The following is an 11862-nucleotide window of genomic DNA, read 5'->3' on the forward strand; positions in this document are numbered from 1 at the left end:
CACTTAAATACTTCCTTCCTTCCTTCCTTAACTTAAAGCTGCTCAATGTAGAAATATGCCCCCAAATATCTTTAAAATATTTGACCATTTATGACTGGTAATATCTTCTTATTAACAGATTAACACCTTAGCTGTTCAAAATCGGTACTCCTGGAAGCCTCAGTTTTCACACTGGATTTGAGTTTGAATTTCTGACGTCATGCGCGCATTGTGTACGTGAGAAGTGAGTGTGCAGTTTCATTTTTCGGCCACGCGTGGCAGCAGTGATTCAAAATGTGATTTTCTGTATTGAGCAGCTTTAAACATGCTTTTCTGCCTTCCTGCTTTTGTGCCTGCCTTCCCTCATATTTCCTTTTACCTCAGACCTGTTTTTGTTCTTTCCTTTATGACCTTACTTCCCTCCTGCCTTCCTTTGTTCATCCCTTCTTTCCTTCCCCCAGACCTGCATTTTATTTTGCATCCTTCCTTTCTTTCCTTAAACCTACTTTACTTCCTTTCCAATTTAGTGTATTCCAATTTACTTTTGTTTTACCATGTATACTAAACTAAAATGTGAGTTGCATTTAAACTTTTAAAATGTGGAGTTTTTTAGACTTGTAAACGTCATTAAAATCCATGAAAAAAAAAGCACACTTTAAATTTGAAAGGGCCTCAGACTTTGAAGAACAGCACTTGTTATATATTATGGATGAAATGAATCCAATAACAGTAATTTAATCAGAACACTGTGCCCAAACTTGTGCTAAAATGGTCTTATCTCATTTGCAGCCTGACTCACTGCCCACCTGCCCGTCACTCTTTCCTCCACTGCAGCAGGCACGGACATTTGTATGATGAATGTGGCTCATTTGCACAATTAATGTGAAACATCGGGAACATGAAGTTGTGCTTTGATCTGTCCAACTTAAACGGTGAGTATATTTATTTATATTTATAAAGGATAAAGTTCAAATAAAAAGGTCATATGTACTTTAGTCGTACTGTATGTTGTGTTGCAGTAGCTGTCAAATGAGATACCATCTGTGGGAAAATATTAAAACAACATTTCTTGTGCAAACTCCCTGTGGCGAATGTGGGTAGCGCAAAAAATGCAATATCATGTTTTTACTTGGTACTTAACTGAAAGAAGAGGTACCTTAGGCGAATTTCCTTTATTTAGTGGATTTAAAGAGTGCTAAATATTTTGTTTGACACTCATACGTTAAAATATAACTCCTTACCTTTGTGGTAAATAAATGTTTTATAATGGCCACACTTTCTTCCAGGACGAGGTTAATTCAATTAACTCATTTACTCCCAATAACGTATAAATACGTTTTTTATGCTCTAAGTGTCCCAAAGATGTATTTATACGTTTTTTTGTTTTTGTTTTTTTAATGCTCGAGCATACAGAAGGCTTTGATGCAGCCTCTCAACTGCAAAGAACGGTTGCAGAAATGCTAGTTATTACACAAACGGCCAGCAGGTGGCAGCAGAGCAAAGGAGATCAACCAGGGCCATCTAGAAAAAAAGCTCAATTATTTACAATTTTAAATAGATTTGCGAAAACTGATGAAACTTAGCTCTCTTCTAATGCTAATTGCTGCAAAACAGAAACAGATAGAAAGGTACTTTTTTTCCTGATGAAAGAAGAAACTCTAATCTTTCTTTTGATAGATTCCATGTTTTTATAGCAATAGAACACAATATTCTGTGGGCCTTGCAAAATCAGTCAAAATCCAGTAAAACAGCCGGGAGCGAACGGGACTGCTTCTGTGAAAATGGCTGGGAGTGAATGAGTTAACAGTAATTCTTTCTGTGGTGTACCAAGCATCAGGCACTTTCACCTTAATTGATTTATTTAGGCGTCTGTAAATTTTAACACACACGTAAGATATGTTAGCATCTCAATGTAACCAGTTGGTTTAACGCCCCAACCTGCCAGAGGTTGTTTTATTATGGCGCTATCAGTAAAGCAGGATTCTATTTATGTGAACATCAGTCAGGGGTAATAATTCATTAGGCAGGCCCACTGTAATGAGCCTGTGCAGACAAAGCACCCAGTTTCCAGAGCGTCCTCTTTCTCCAGGGAGCTGTGATCATAATGACAGAGCTGTGTGTTGCCTGGTTTCGTGCTGAATCAACTCATTTGGATAAACAGATAATGACTGGTCAATCAGCGTCCTCTCCTCTTTGTCTGTTGTCTTGCATACACTGAATTATTATTACTTTTATTATTCTAAGTAGTGCATGATTATTGACGTAATGTGCAAAATGTTTCCATTTTATTTTCACTCAATTTTAATGTAATTCTTTGTATTCTATTTTTTTATTTTTTTATTTTTTTTTTAATGTTGAGGTAGATTTATTGTTTTTGTACTGTTTTTCTGTAGGCCTAATACTCATTTTGCATGAATCCAATACATTTTACAGGAGTTACCGAGTGGTGAGGTGACGTCACAACCGAATTCGCGACCTCATTGGTCAGAATATTAATATAAAAAAAGAAATCTAATTTAGCGTGGTATATTGCCAATAAACTATCAACAGCACTGTTGAGTGTTTTAACACGGCTATTCTTGCTTCAACCTTTACAATGTTTTATGCTTTCTTGAAACTTAACTTATGAACATTCACATTGTTAGACTATCAATGCAACATAGAAAATAAAGAACACATAAATTAAATAATAGAGACACGTAAAAATAACATAAGGTACAATAAACTTTCAAATAATCAAGTCAACTAAAGATAACTCACAAAGGATTTTCAATGCAATTTTCTCGTTTTTTTTCCATTTCAAGGTATTAATATACACAATAAATTCTGAAAAAAATATCTAAAATTTCGACGAGATTTGGAAATTTATTTTGTGTAAATAAAATTTGCAGAACAGAATGCTGTACATTGTAGTGACGTCGGCAAATCTTGCGATCCCATTGGTCAGAATATTAGAATCGCGAAATGTGATTCGCTGCTGCTGGAAGGTGAAAGGTTAGCTTGTTATGTAGCCACCTAGCTAGCAAGACTACTGTTTATAGTGGTTGTTTTACCGTCTCTGATCTCGCTACAGCATAATTTAACACTCGTACATACAATGAAATTATACCCGGTCAATTTTAGCAATATACAGCAATTTTCTTGAAGTTTATTCTGGTTTGGAAGGGAGGTATCGAGGCTGCTAGCTCGCAAGCAAACTGGCCGGTGTCTTCCATTTCGAATGGTGGTTATGTGTCAAAATCTGACCTTGTCGGCACTGTCAGCTGAAGGACAGTTTTAAGTTTCTGTCAGCAATGGCATACACCAGGCTGCTTTCCTTATTCAGGATAGGAGCTGCAAGTTCGACCCAAACGCGAGCCGTCGGGGGTGGACGGTGCTTCCGAAAACATGTCAGCACTTCAGCTTGGCGAGCACAGAGTCGCATGTCTGCCTGGGTCATCGACCAGTTTGGCACTAACGAAGTGCTCAGGTACTCTGAAGATATCCCAGTGCCCACCATCACCTCATCCAGCCAGGTGATGATCCAAGTGCATGCTGCCAGTCTCAACCCTTTGGATGTGTCCATGAGAGGTAAAGAGGGTGAAGCTCACCAAAAAGCATGTAGACAGCAGTCTGATTTACTGTAACTAACACATTACTGTATTTTAGGAGGGTATGGAGCTAAGTTGCTCAAGCTACGAAGGGACCCGTTTTCTGTAATGGACGACGATTGTGGTTTTCCTATGATCCTGGGTCGAGATGTGTCTGGTGTTGTGGTGGACTGTGGATCGGAGGTTGCACACTTTGTTCCAGGAGATGAGGTACACGGTGGTTCCCACTGTGTTCTTATAAGTGTGCATGAGAAATATAAGACACAGTGGACTCCTTTTTTTCCCACTCTGTTCCATTAGTCCAGGCCCAGGATCAGAGCTAGAGTCTAACTGTACTTCATATTGGAATAAATGAGAAAATACAGATTTCAATTTGAATTAGGGATGGGTGAGTACTGTATTGGGCCACTCCTGGCCTTAATTTAATATATTGAAGACTTCTGAAAGCTTTCGATAACAAGCACTGATACTTATAGCTGCTGAATGCAGAAAGTTGAATTTCAAATCGCAACTACCACCTGTGGCTGAAAAATGGAACTGCACACTCCCTTCTTCACGTACACAATGTGCACATGACATCACGCCGCAGAAGTGTTCTCAAAAATCCCCGATGTTGTTCGTTTGAAAAAGAATATTTGATTAATCTGTTAATTTATCTTACTAAATTTTATATATTCATAAATGTAAATGGGCAAAATCGAAACCTATTTTTTTTCTGTTTATGAAAGAGATTGATGTATATTTTCAGTCCGTTTCTACTTCCAAAAATAAGAAGGCTGTCAACTTTGATTTTGTGTTATCATTTTGGTATTTTTAATATTTCTTAGTTTAAGACCCCTGGCAACTTTTATTTTGTTATTGATTTTTCTTTTTTCTCTTTCTCTTTACTGTTTGTGTGATGATTCTTTTGTGTTGTATTTGACATGTTTGGCTTTTGATTACAATTTTGTCAATTAAAAAAAAATAAAAAATCCCTGATGTTCACCTATCACCATGCATTTGTACTAGTTTTACTTACTTTGTGGATGAAGAAACTAAAAGAAGGGTAGACTTGTTCAAAAATCATATCATGTAGAATTTCTTAACTCTTTGACTGCCAAAAACGTTTAATAACGATTAGTAAAATCAAGATGTATGTTGCCATAAACGTGAAATGACGTCATCTACGTTTTCTTTTTTTTTTTTTTGTTCTTAAATGGACGGAGCAACGTCTAAGTGCAGCGCTGCCTGGTCAATGGGTTGTGGAATCAAAAACACCACCTAACTGTGGCCAGCAGATGGCAGCATTGTGTCTCTTTTCAATGGGCTGCTGGTGCATGGAATTACAATGAAATGTGACGGAATCTGATGGAATCTGATGAATGCTCGGAATTGGCGAAATGGCACTGTGGAGTTTTTTTTTCTTCCCCATAACGTGTGGCAGTAAAAGAGTTAAGAACGTCGTCATTTGTGCAGAAATTCTATCATTAGCATCCCTATAATTCACTTCCAAGGATTCCATGCGAAGTGAATGTACAATACAATTATGTGCAAAAGTTCCTTCCGTAATCCAGTTACATCATTGCAGAATTATCTCTATGGATGACAAATGAACTCTCAGGCTCAACTGATTAATGATATTTAAATGCACAGTGATATGAAATGTTATATGATGTTGCTCCAGGTCTGGGCTGCTGTAGCGCCATGGAAACAAGGAAGTCTGGCAGAGTTTGTGAATCTTACAGAGATTGAGGTGAGTGCTTGGTTGTGGTATATTTTCAAGTAATTAAGACAGCTGTTGAAGATCCGGGATGATCTCTTAAAGGTGTCCCACAAGCCCAAATGTTTGAGTCACATGGAGGCGGCGTCCATCCCCTACGTAGCCAGCACTGCGTTGTCTGCACTTGTTAACGCAGGTGGTCTTTGCAGGGAGAGCTCCTCCAATAAAAGGCAAGCTCAGATCAACTGTCCACATTTCTTTCAACATTTACATTCTCTGTGTTTTTTTTTTGTCTGTTAGAGTTTTGATTACTGGAGCATCAGGAGGTGTTGGGACGTTTGCTATTCAGGTGAAACATCGCAAGATCCTTGTCTGGCCTTTTGTTGTGTCTCTGTATCGATTTCAGTGTTTTCTTCTGTGCTGCTAGTTGGCAAAGTCCTGGGGGGCCCACGTTACAGTCACCTGCTCGCAGAACGCTGAGGGCCTTGTCAGAGGGCTCGGAGCCGATGAGGTCGTGGACTACAGCGCGGAAGATGCGACAGACCAACTAGAAATGATGGAGAGGTGTGTCATATTGCTACGATTAAACCATTATAGCATTGTAAACTATTCTTCACCTGTTATTGCAAACATGAAAATCAACTTTTTGCAGTTTAAGGATATATTGTAAAACGGCATTTGCAATTTTTGTGCATAACATAATTGTCATCTTGCTGGTGCGCATTGCATAGCGGTGTAGTTGCGTAAATACTCTTTGACAAACATATCCGTTGGAACAAACAAGTAGAGAATGCGAAGGAGCTAAAAAATATTCAGATGTTGTTATTAATTTTAAATAATTTTTCTGCAAATAAACCAAACAAAAAAAACACATTTTGCCACTAAAAATGACATTACAGTTGTCGAGGTAACGACCAATCACGGCTCACCTGTTTTCGTAGTTTGGTCATGTGACGTTGGCAAGCTGAGTCATGATTGGTTGTTATGTGAGCCACTGTGATGTCATTTTCAGTAGGGATGTTCGATACCACTTTTTTTCAGACCGATACCGATACCGATACTCAGACCCTCAAGTACTCACCGATACCAACTGCCGATACCAGTAGTACATTTTGACAAATGAAAAAAATCGCTAAAAGATATTTTGAAACAAATATATTTCCTTTAATTTTGACCAAAAAAACCCCCAGCACAGTCACTCTTCAATAGTCTTAACGCTCAAAATACACAAAAATGCTCTTTTAGTTTAAGATTCACAATTTTGAAGTATTTCCAAACCGGTGAAGTTTTGGTGAAAAACTGCTGCAAGCTAGCGCCAGTTACAGGCAAGGAGGACTCACTTAACGTCTTCCACCTCTGCCATCGGTCGCTTGTTCTCGTTTGCATCACGAGTACTCGAGTACTTGAAAAAAAGACTGGTATCGGCCCGATACCGATACCTGGTATCGGTACTCGCCCATCCCTAATTTTCAGTCAACAGCAAGTGACAAAATGGCCGCCCCTGAGATGGATAAAAACGAGTGGATTTTGCTGTTTTATTTATATTCCACAAATGCAATATTAATCAGAATGCTATGTTTAGACTTGTGAGGTTGCGAAAAAATTATTGTAAAGACATTTTTAGTTGACGTCCTCTTTAAAACTCATTCACTGCCAGTCATTATAGAAAATTTTTACATTTCCAATACTCACGTGATATTACATTCAATAATTATATATAAACCGAATCTACCAAATAACAGAATAGACTCCCTACTTTTTGTCCCGTCCCGTTCTTTTATAATTGACAGCAGAAAAATGTAGGTTTGCCAAAATACAGCCATTTCTCCCATGGACTCTGAAACTGTGTTTATTTCCTATAAAATGGGGCAATGATGTCATCTACCGGTGGTTGGGCATCAGTAAAGTTGTTTCCAAGTTTGATATTTACAGTGGAGCATGCTCAGATTCGCCCCCATTTAGCACCGCTCTAAAAAATACAATTGACAAGTATACTTGTCAAAGGCAGTGAATGAGTTAAATGTTTTGAGTAACTCAAAAATAGCAATTATATTCTTTCGTGAAATTCATCGAAAGGAAGTGCATATAAAAACAGGAGTGGATTCCTTTTAAACCCCACACACCTGCGCACTTTCCCTCTAGTTTCTCTAGTTTCCATGGATACCAAGGCCAGAGTGCAAATTGGTCAAGCCTGGTTGAAGCTTTGAAGATGAAACAAATGAGCACGTTTTCTCAATGTGGCACATTAAAAGGAAACCGTTCATGCTCTTGCATTGCCAGATTCGACCTGATATTGGACGGCGTGGGTGGGGACACCGAGGAGTGGGCGGTGGGTTTGCTAAAACCCTGGTCTGGGTCGAAGTACGTCACGCTGGTCACCCCTTTGCTCTTCAAAACGGATTCTCTTGGCCTGCTGGATGGACTCGTTCACGCCGGCTCCGCTCTGAGTACCAAGGTCATGCAGGTAGTATAAAGATATGATCGGAATAAATAATGAATACAAACTTTGAAACTGAATTCTAAGGTGAAATTTGGGTGGATGAATTCAATCAAATTTCGTTTTTTAGGACTGATCTAGCAGGGTATATGAAGGAGGGACAGTTAGCATGGGAGCGGCAAGCATTCACCTAGTGCTGAAACAGCAGTATGTGGTGTTTGTGCAGATTGTAGCCAAATGTCCCCCACCACCCCCCACAGCAAATAGCAGTGCTTGTGTGTTTCTTGCCAAGCCTCCCAGCCCCTTTTGTCCGTGGCAGCAGCCAGCTGGTCATTTGAGAGAGCCACAGCAGTCACACCCTCACCGCTCCTCTCGGAACAGCAACGTCACAGCTCAACTGAGCCATCTACTGTTCAAACTCTTGCAAGCACTCAATCATACAGACGGGGTTGTGAAACTTTTAGGATCCGGGGACACCCTGCAGGGGAAATTTTGTTAATTTTAATGCCAATTAGGATTGAAGCGTTGTTAAAATTGGCAAAAATCAACCGTTTTACTGCTCATTTTTGCAAAACAAAATAAAAACTAAAATGAAAAATTCATAAACTATACCCTACTGCCATATTACAAATAAATTGGTTTATATACTGTACCATTTTTTCTAAATGTGCAAAAGCACAAATAAATTATTTGTACAATTATTAGGACTAAACACAATTTCTCTTCGTAACATTATGTGGCCCTTGCGTTCTTCTGATTTTATGTACGTGGCCCTCAAATGAAAACGTTTGGACACCCCTGCTTTCGCTTGTTCGTACGGTGAAAATAAAAGACGTACTACATTCTTTGAATAGTGACTTTTCAATGTCTTTGTTCTTATTGTTAATGCCCGTTTAATTTGTTCTCTGTTGTACACACAACCTTGCCCTTTCATTATTGGATTCACTTTTACCCCCCTTTTCTAGAATATAACATCAAATGGCATCTTCTACCGCTGGGGGTTCTTTGCTCCAGACGGGCCAGGCCTGGATGAGGTCAGCAAGCTGGTGGATACCGGGAAGGTACTTGTATTGATGCACCACTGGTAACATGATTAGCAATATAGCAACTAAAGTGTCACATTCAAATCAGAATTAATGTAGATCAAAGATAAAGCGCCTGACATTCCTGCTGTGCTGGTGGGTCAACTGGGAAATGCTGAATGGATTTTTACACGACGCTGAGCAACTTTTGTCCTGGGGGCTTACAGCAAGCAGCTGATTTAGACCAGTGGCGGGAAGCTATGGACACACGCGCACACACCCACTATCAGTCAGAAGTGTTTCCAGTGTGACACGGCCGCGCTCGCCATTCATTGTTAATAACGAGAGGTGCTGACCAGAATAATAGTTTGGACCTGCTCAGGATTGTCCAGCCTCATCACATTCTATACCCCGCCCTCACATTTCCCACATTGGAAGCTCGGGAATTCCGGTTATTTGCTCATGTAGACTAAACATAAAATGTGGTTGCCCTCATGCACTGAACAAACATTTTTTGGTAAAATTCTTGGAATTGTAATCATTTCTTTTACCAATAGCGGTCTAAATGAATTGTAGATTACCTTATTGAAAAATGCAATAAAACAAAGGCAGAAAACCTGTAACAACTCCCTATACAATACAAAACATTTAATAGCATCCGTCTTCATGTGATGTGATAAGGTAAAATAATCATTTTGTGAACCTACCACGTGTCTGCAAATAATAAATATTGATCTAATAGTATGGAGGCCCAAAACTCCCAAAATAAAAAATGTGAAAATAAAAACAACTTTCATTAAAAAATTAAATGCAATAATAATAATAATAATAATAATAATGATAATAACAATAATTTTATATATATATATATATATATATATATATATATATATATATATATAATAGTAAAAATAAATAGAAAAATAAAAAACGAGATTAAAATAAAAATAAATACAAAAGTAAATGTATGAATAGAATTAAATGTCAATAAATCAAAAAGGCTCTGCTCTCATATTTATTTATTTCATGCTACAGATGCTGTCAGTATGAAAGACGCTTAGGACCGCCCCCTCATTTGAATAACATTTAATGACAGATTTCAGGCTGAAAGTGTCTGCAGCATGAAATAAATATGAGAGCAGATTTATTTTTTGTCATTTAATTCTATGTATATTACTATATTATTGCTATTTATTTTTTTGAGTTTTATTATTTCACCTTATTTATTCATGTATTTGTTTTTAATTTTGGCAGTTTTGGTCCTCCATAAATAGATGCCTTTTCCTCGTTGTTTTTTTCGAACGAATACCCCGACTCAAAAGCTGCTCAAATCCAAAGTGATGCTACGTTGCCATCTACAGGGATCTGTTAATCATTACAGTGGTTTACAAACCTAAATTCATTTGTTCAAAACCGTACTTTACAAATTTTTACATTGTGGAAATAAACAGCTGGATTCCAGTTTGTCCAGCCCTTAATACACTGTGTACTTAAATGTAAATTTCCAGAGATGTAAATTAATTATAAATTGACCCTGAACAGTGTTGACAAGCGTTCCAAACTTTACAAAAATTCATTTAACCATCATACTTTGATTATGTGTGAACTGTATTTTCTCGGACAGATCTTGCCAGTGGTGGAGGCCCAGTTTCCATTCAGCCAGGTGCCTCAGGCTTTTCATAAGTTGGAGCACGGCCACGCCAGAGGCAAGACGGTCGTCAGCGTGACTGAGGAGCAGGACGGAGAGGAGCAAGCGATGCACCAGAATGCGGCGCAGGAAACGGTAACGCAAAACTAGCTGTGCTGATTCTTCGCCATACATGTTGCAGACTCTCATCCAGTGAGACGGTATTTAAAAAAAAAAAAAAGAAGGACAAGTACTTTACCATCACCGTGATGTTACTACCAAGAGCAGAGTCTGTTATCTTTCAGGTCATCTTAAATGGCCATTACAACCAATTTAAGAAATATATTTACATCAAGTTACTTTTGCCAATACATGCTCGGAGTTCTGTGAAAGCTTTCATTCTAATGCTAATGTCATTCACATTTGATAGCAGTGTCATCACTTTTACGGCAAGATAATCCAATGATGTCATGACATCATTTCTTACGTAAGGATTAAGTGTGAAAAGGGCCATAATGGTCCTGTTTTTGCTGGGTTGTGTGCAAAAGTCAATGGCGGACATATTCCTGATCTATTTTCCAGGGTTTGTATACTGTAAAAGTGTCTTAAGCCTCCAGTATCCAATTCTTGTCTTCTTTACACGGTGCTCAGCCTCTACAAGGCGTTTTGAATGGTATACGGCAGGGGTGTCCAAACTACGGCCCGGGGGCCATTCGCGGCCCGCCATACATTTTTTGGCGGCCCGCGGCAAATACTAAAAATAATTTCTCAATGCTGTTTATTAAAAAAAAATAATAATAATTAAACGGATTAAACATTTCTAGCTATGCAAAGACACAAATTTGCAGCTAATAATTCAGTTCCAGAAATAAAAATAGTTTCATCCACTTGTTTCTTAGTGTCAACGTCCAATTTGTGAAAACATCACATTAATTAATGGTTAATTATTAATGAAAAAAATGTGAAAACATCACATTAATGGTTGTTAAGTGTGGTCAGTTGACGACCGATTGTTCTTGTGGTTCAGAATGGCAAGTCACTATTTGCCTTGTGACTGTTAGCAGTTTTCAACAAGTAACTGCACATATATCAACAATTTATAATTGCTTCATTGATTTTTACCATGTTTAACTCGTTCACTGCCATTGACGGAAAAAGATGTCAAATGATGCATTTTTTGCTGGTCTGGCAATGAATGTGTTAATAACTTAAAAAAAAAAAAAAAAAAAAAAAAGTGGCCCTCGCAGCTTTCTATTTTTCTGTATGTGGCCCTCAGAGGAAAAAGTTTGGACACTCCTGGTATACGGGAATTTTTTTTGTATATCTCAGTATTCAGACAATTTTTGAGGGAACTCCCACTTGTTTTCTTTCGCTAACTGTAACGTATGCAGGATCTAAATTATTTTTCATAAAATGCATGCTTATCATTGTCCTGTGAAAAGTATTTCATAGTTATTTTGTTGTGTCATCACGTGGGCTTGAAGAAATTAAAGTTCATGAAAGATGAG

At 38.1% G+C, this 11862-nt stretch overlaps 1 protein-coding gene across 2 annotated transcripts; it reads left to right on the forward strand.

The window, feature by feature from the left end:
* Window positions 1-820: 820 nt before the first annotated feature.
* LOC144010023 (NAD(P)H oxidoreductase RTN4IP1, mitochondrial-like) lies at window positions 821-11862 on the forward strand. Of its 2 annotated transcripts, XM_077510096.1 has the most exons (10): window positions 821-911; window positions 3305-3549; window positions 3628-3779; window positions 5233-5301; window positions 5374-5498; window positions 5569-5617; window positions 5696-5832; window positions 7549-7732; window positions 8671-8766; window positions 10352-11862. In XM_077510096.1, exons 2-10 carry the CDS (start codon window positions 3402-3404, stop codon window positions 10523-10525), a joined length of 1134 nt encoding a protein of 377 aa, XP_077366222.1. In that variant the 5' UTR covers window positions 821-911; window positions 3305-3401; the 3' UTR covers window positions 10526-11862. The 2 variants fall into 2 exon arrangements, with proteins under 2 accessions (XP_077366222.1, XP_077366221.1); XM_077510095.1 differs by lacking the exon at window positions 821-911 and having other exon boundaries at window positions 2973-3549.

The sequence above is a fragment of the Festucalex cinctus genome, chromosome 21, assembly GCF_051991245.1.
Source record: "Festucalex cinctus isolate MCC-2025b chromosome 21, RoL_Fcin_1.0, whole genome shotgun sequence".
Classification (NCBI taxonomy): domain Eukaryota; kingdom Metazoa; phylum Chordata; class Actinopteri; order Syngnathiformes; family Syngnathidae; genus Festucalex; species Festucalex cinctus.

What these genes read in the sequence shown, in the direction of transcription:
- LOC144010023 (XM_077510095.1), top strand. Translation starts at nt 3,273, where the DNA reads ATGGCATACACCAGGCTGCTTTCCTTATTCAGGATAGGAGCTGCAAGT. An exon ending in TTGGGACGTTTGCTATTCAG is followed by an intron (nt 5,618 to 5,695) that starts GTGAAACATCGC and finishes CTGTGCTGCTAG; the next exon opens with TTGGCAAAGTCCTGGGGGGC. An exon ending in TGAGTACCAAGGTCATGCAG is followed by an intron (nt 7,733 to 8,670) that starts GTAGTATAAAGA and finishes CCCCTTTTCTAG; the next exon opens with AATATAACATCAAATGGCAT.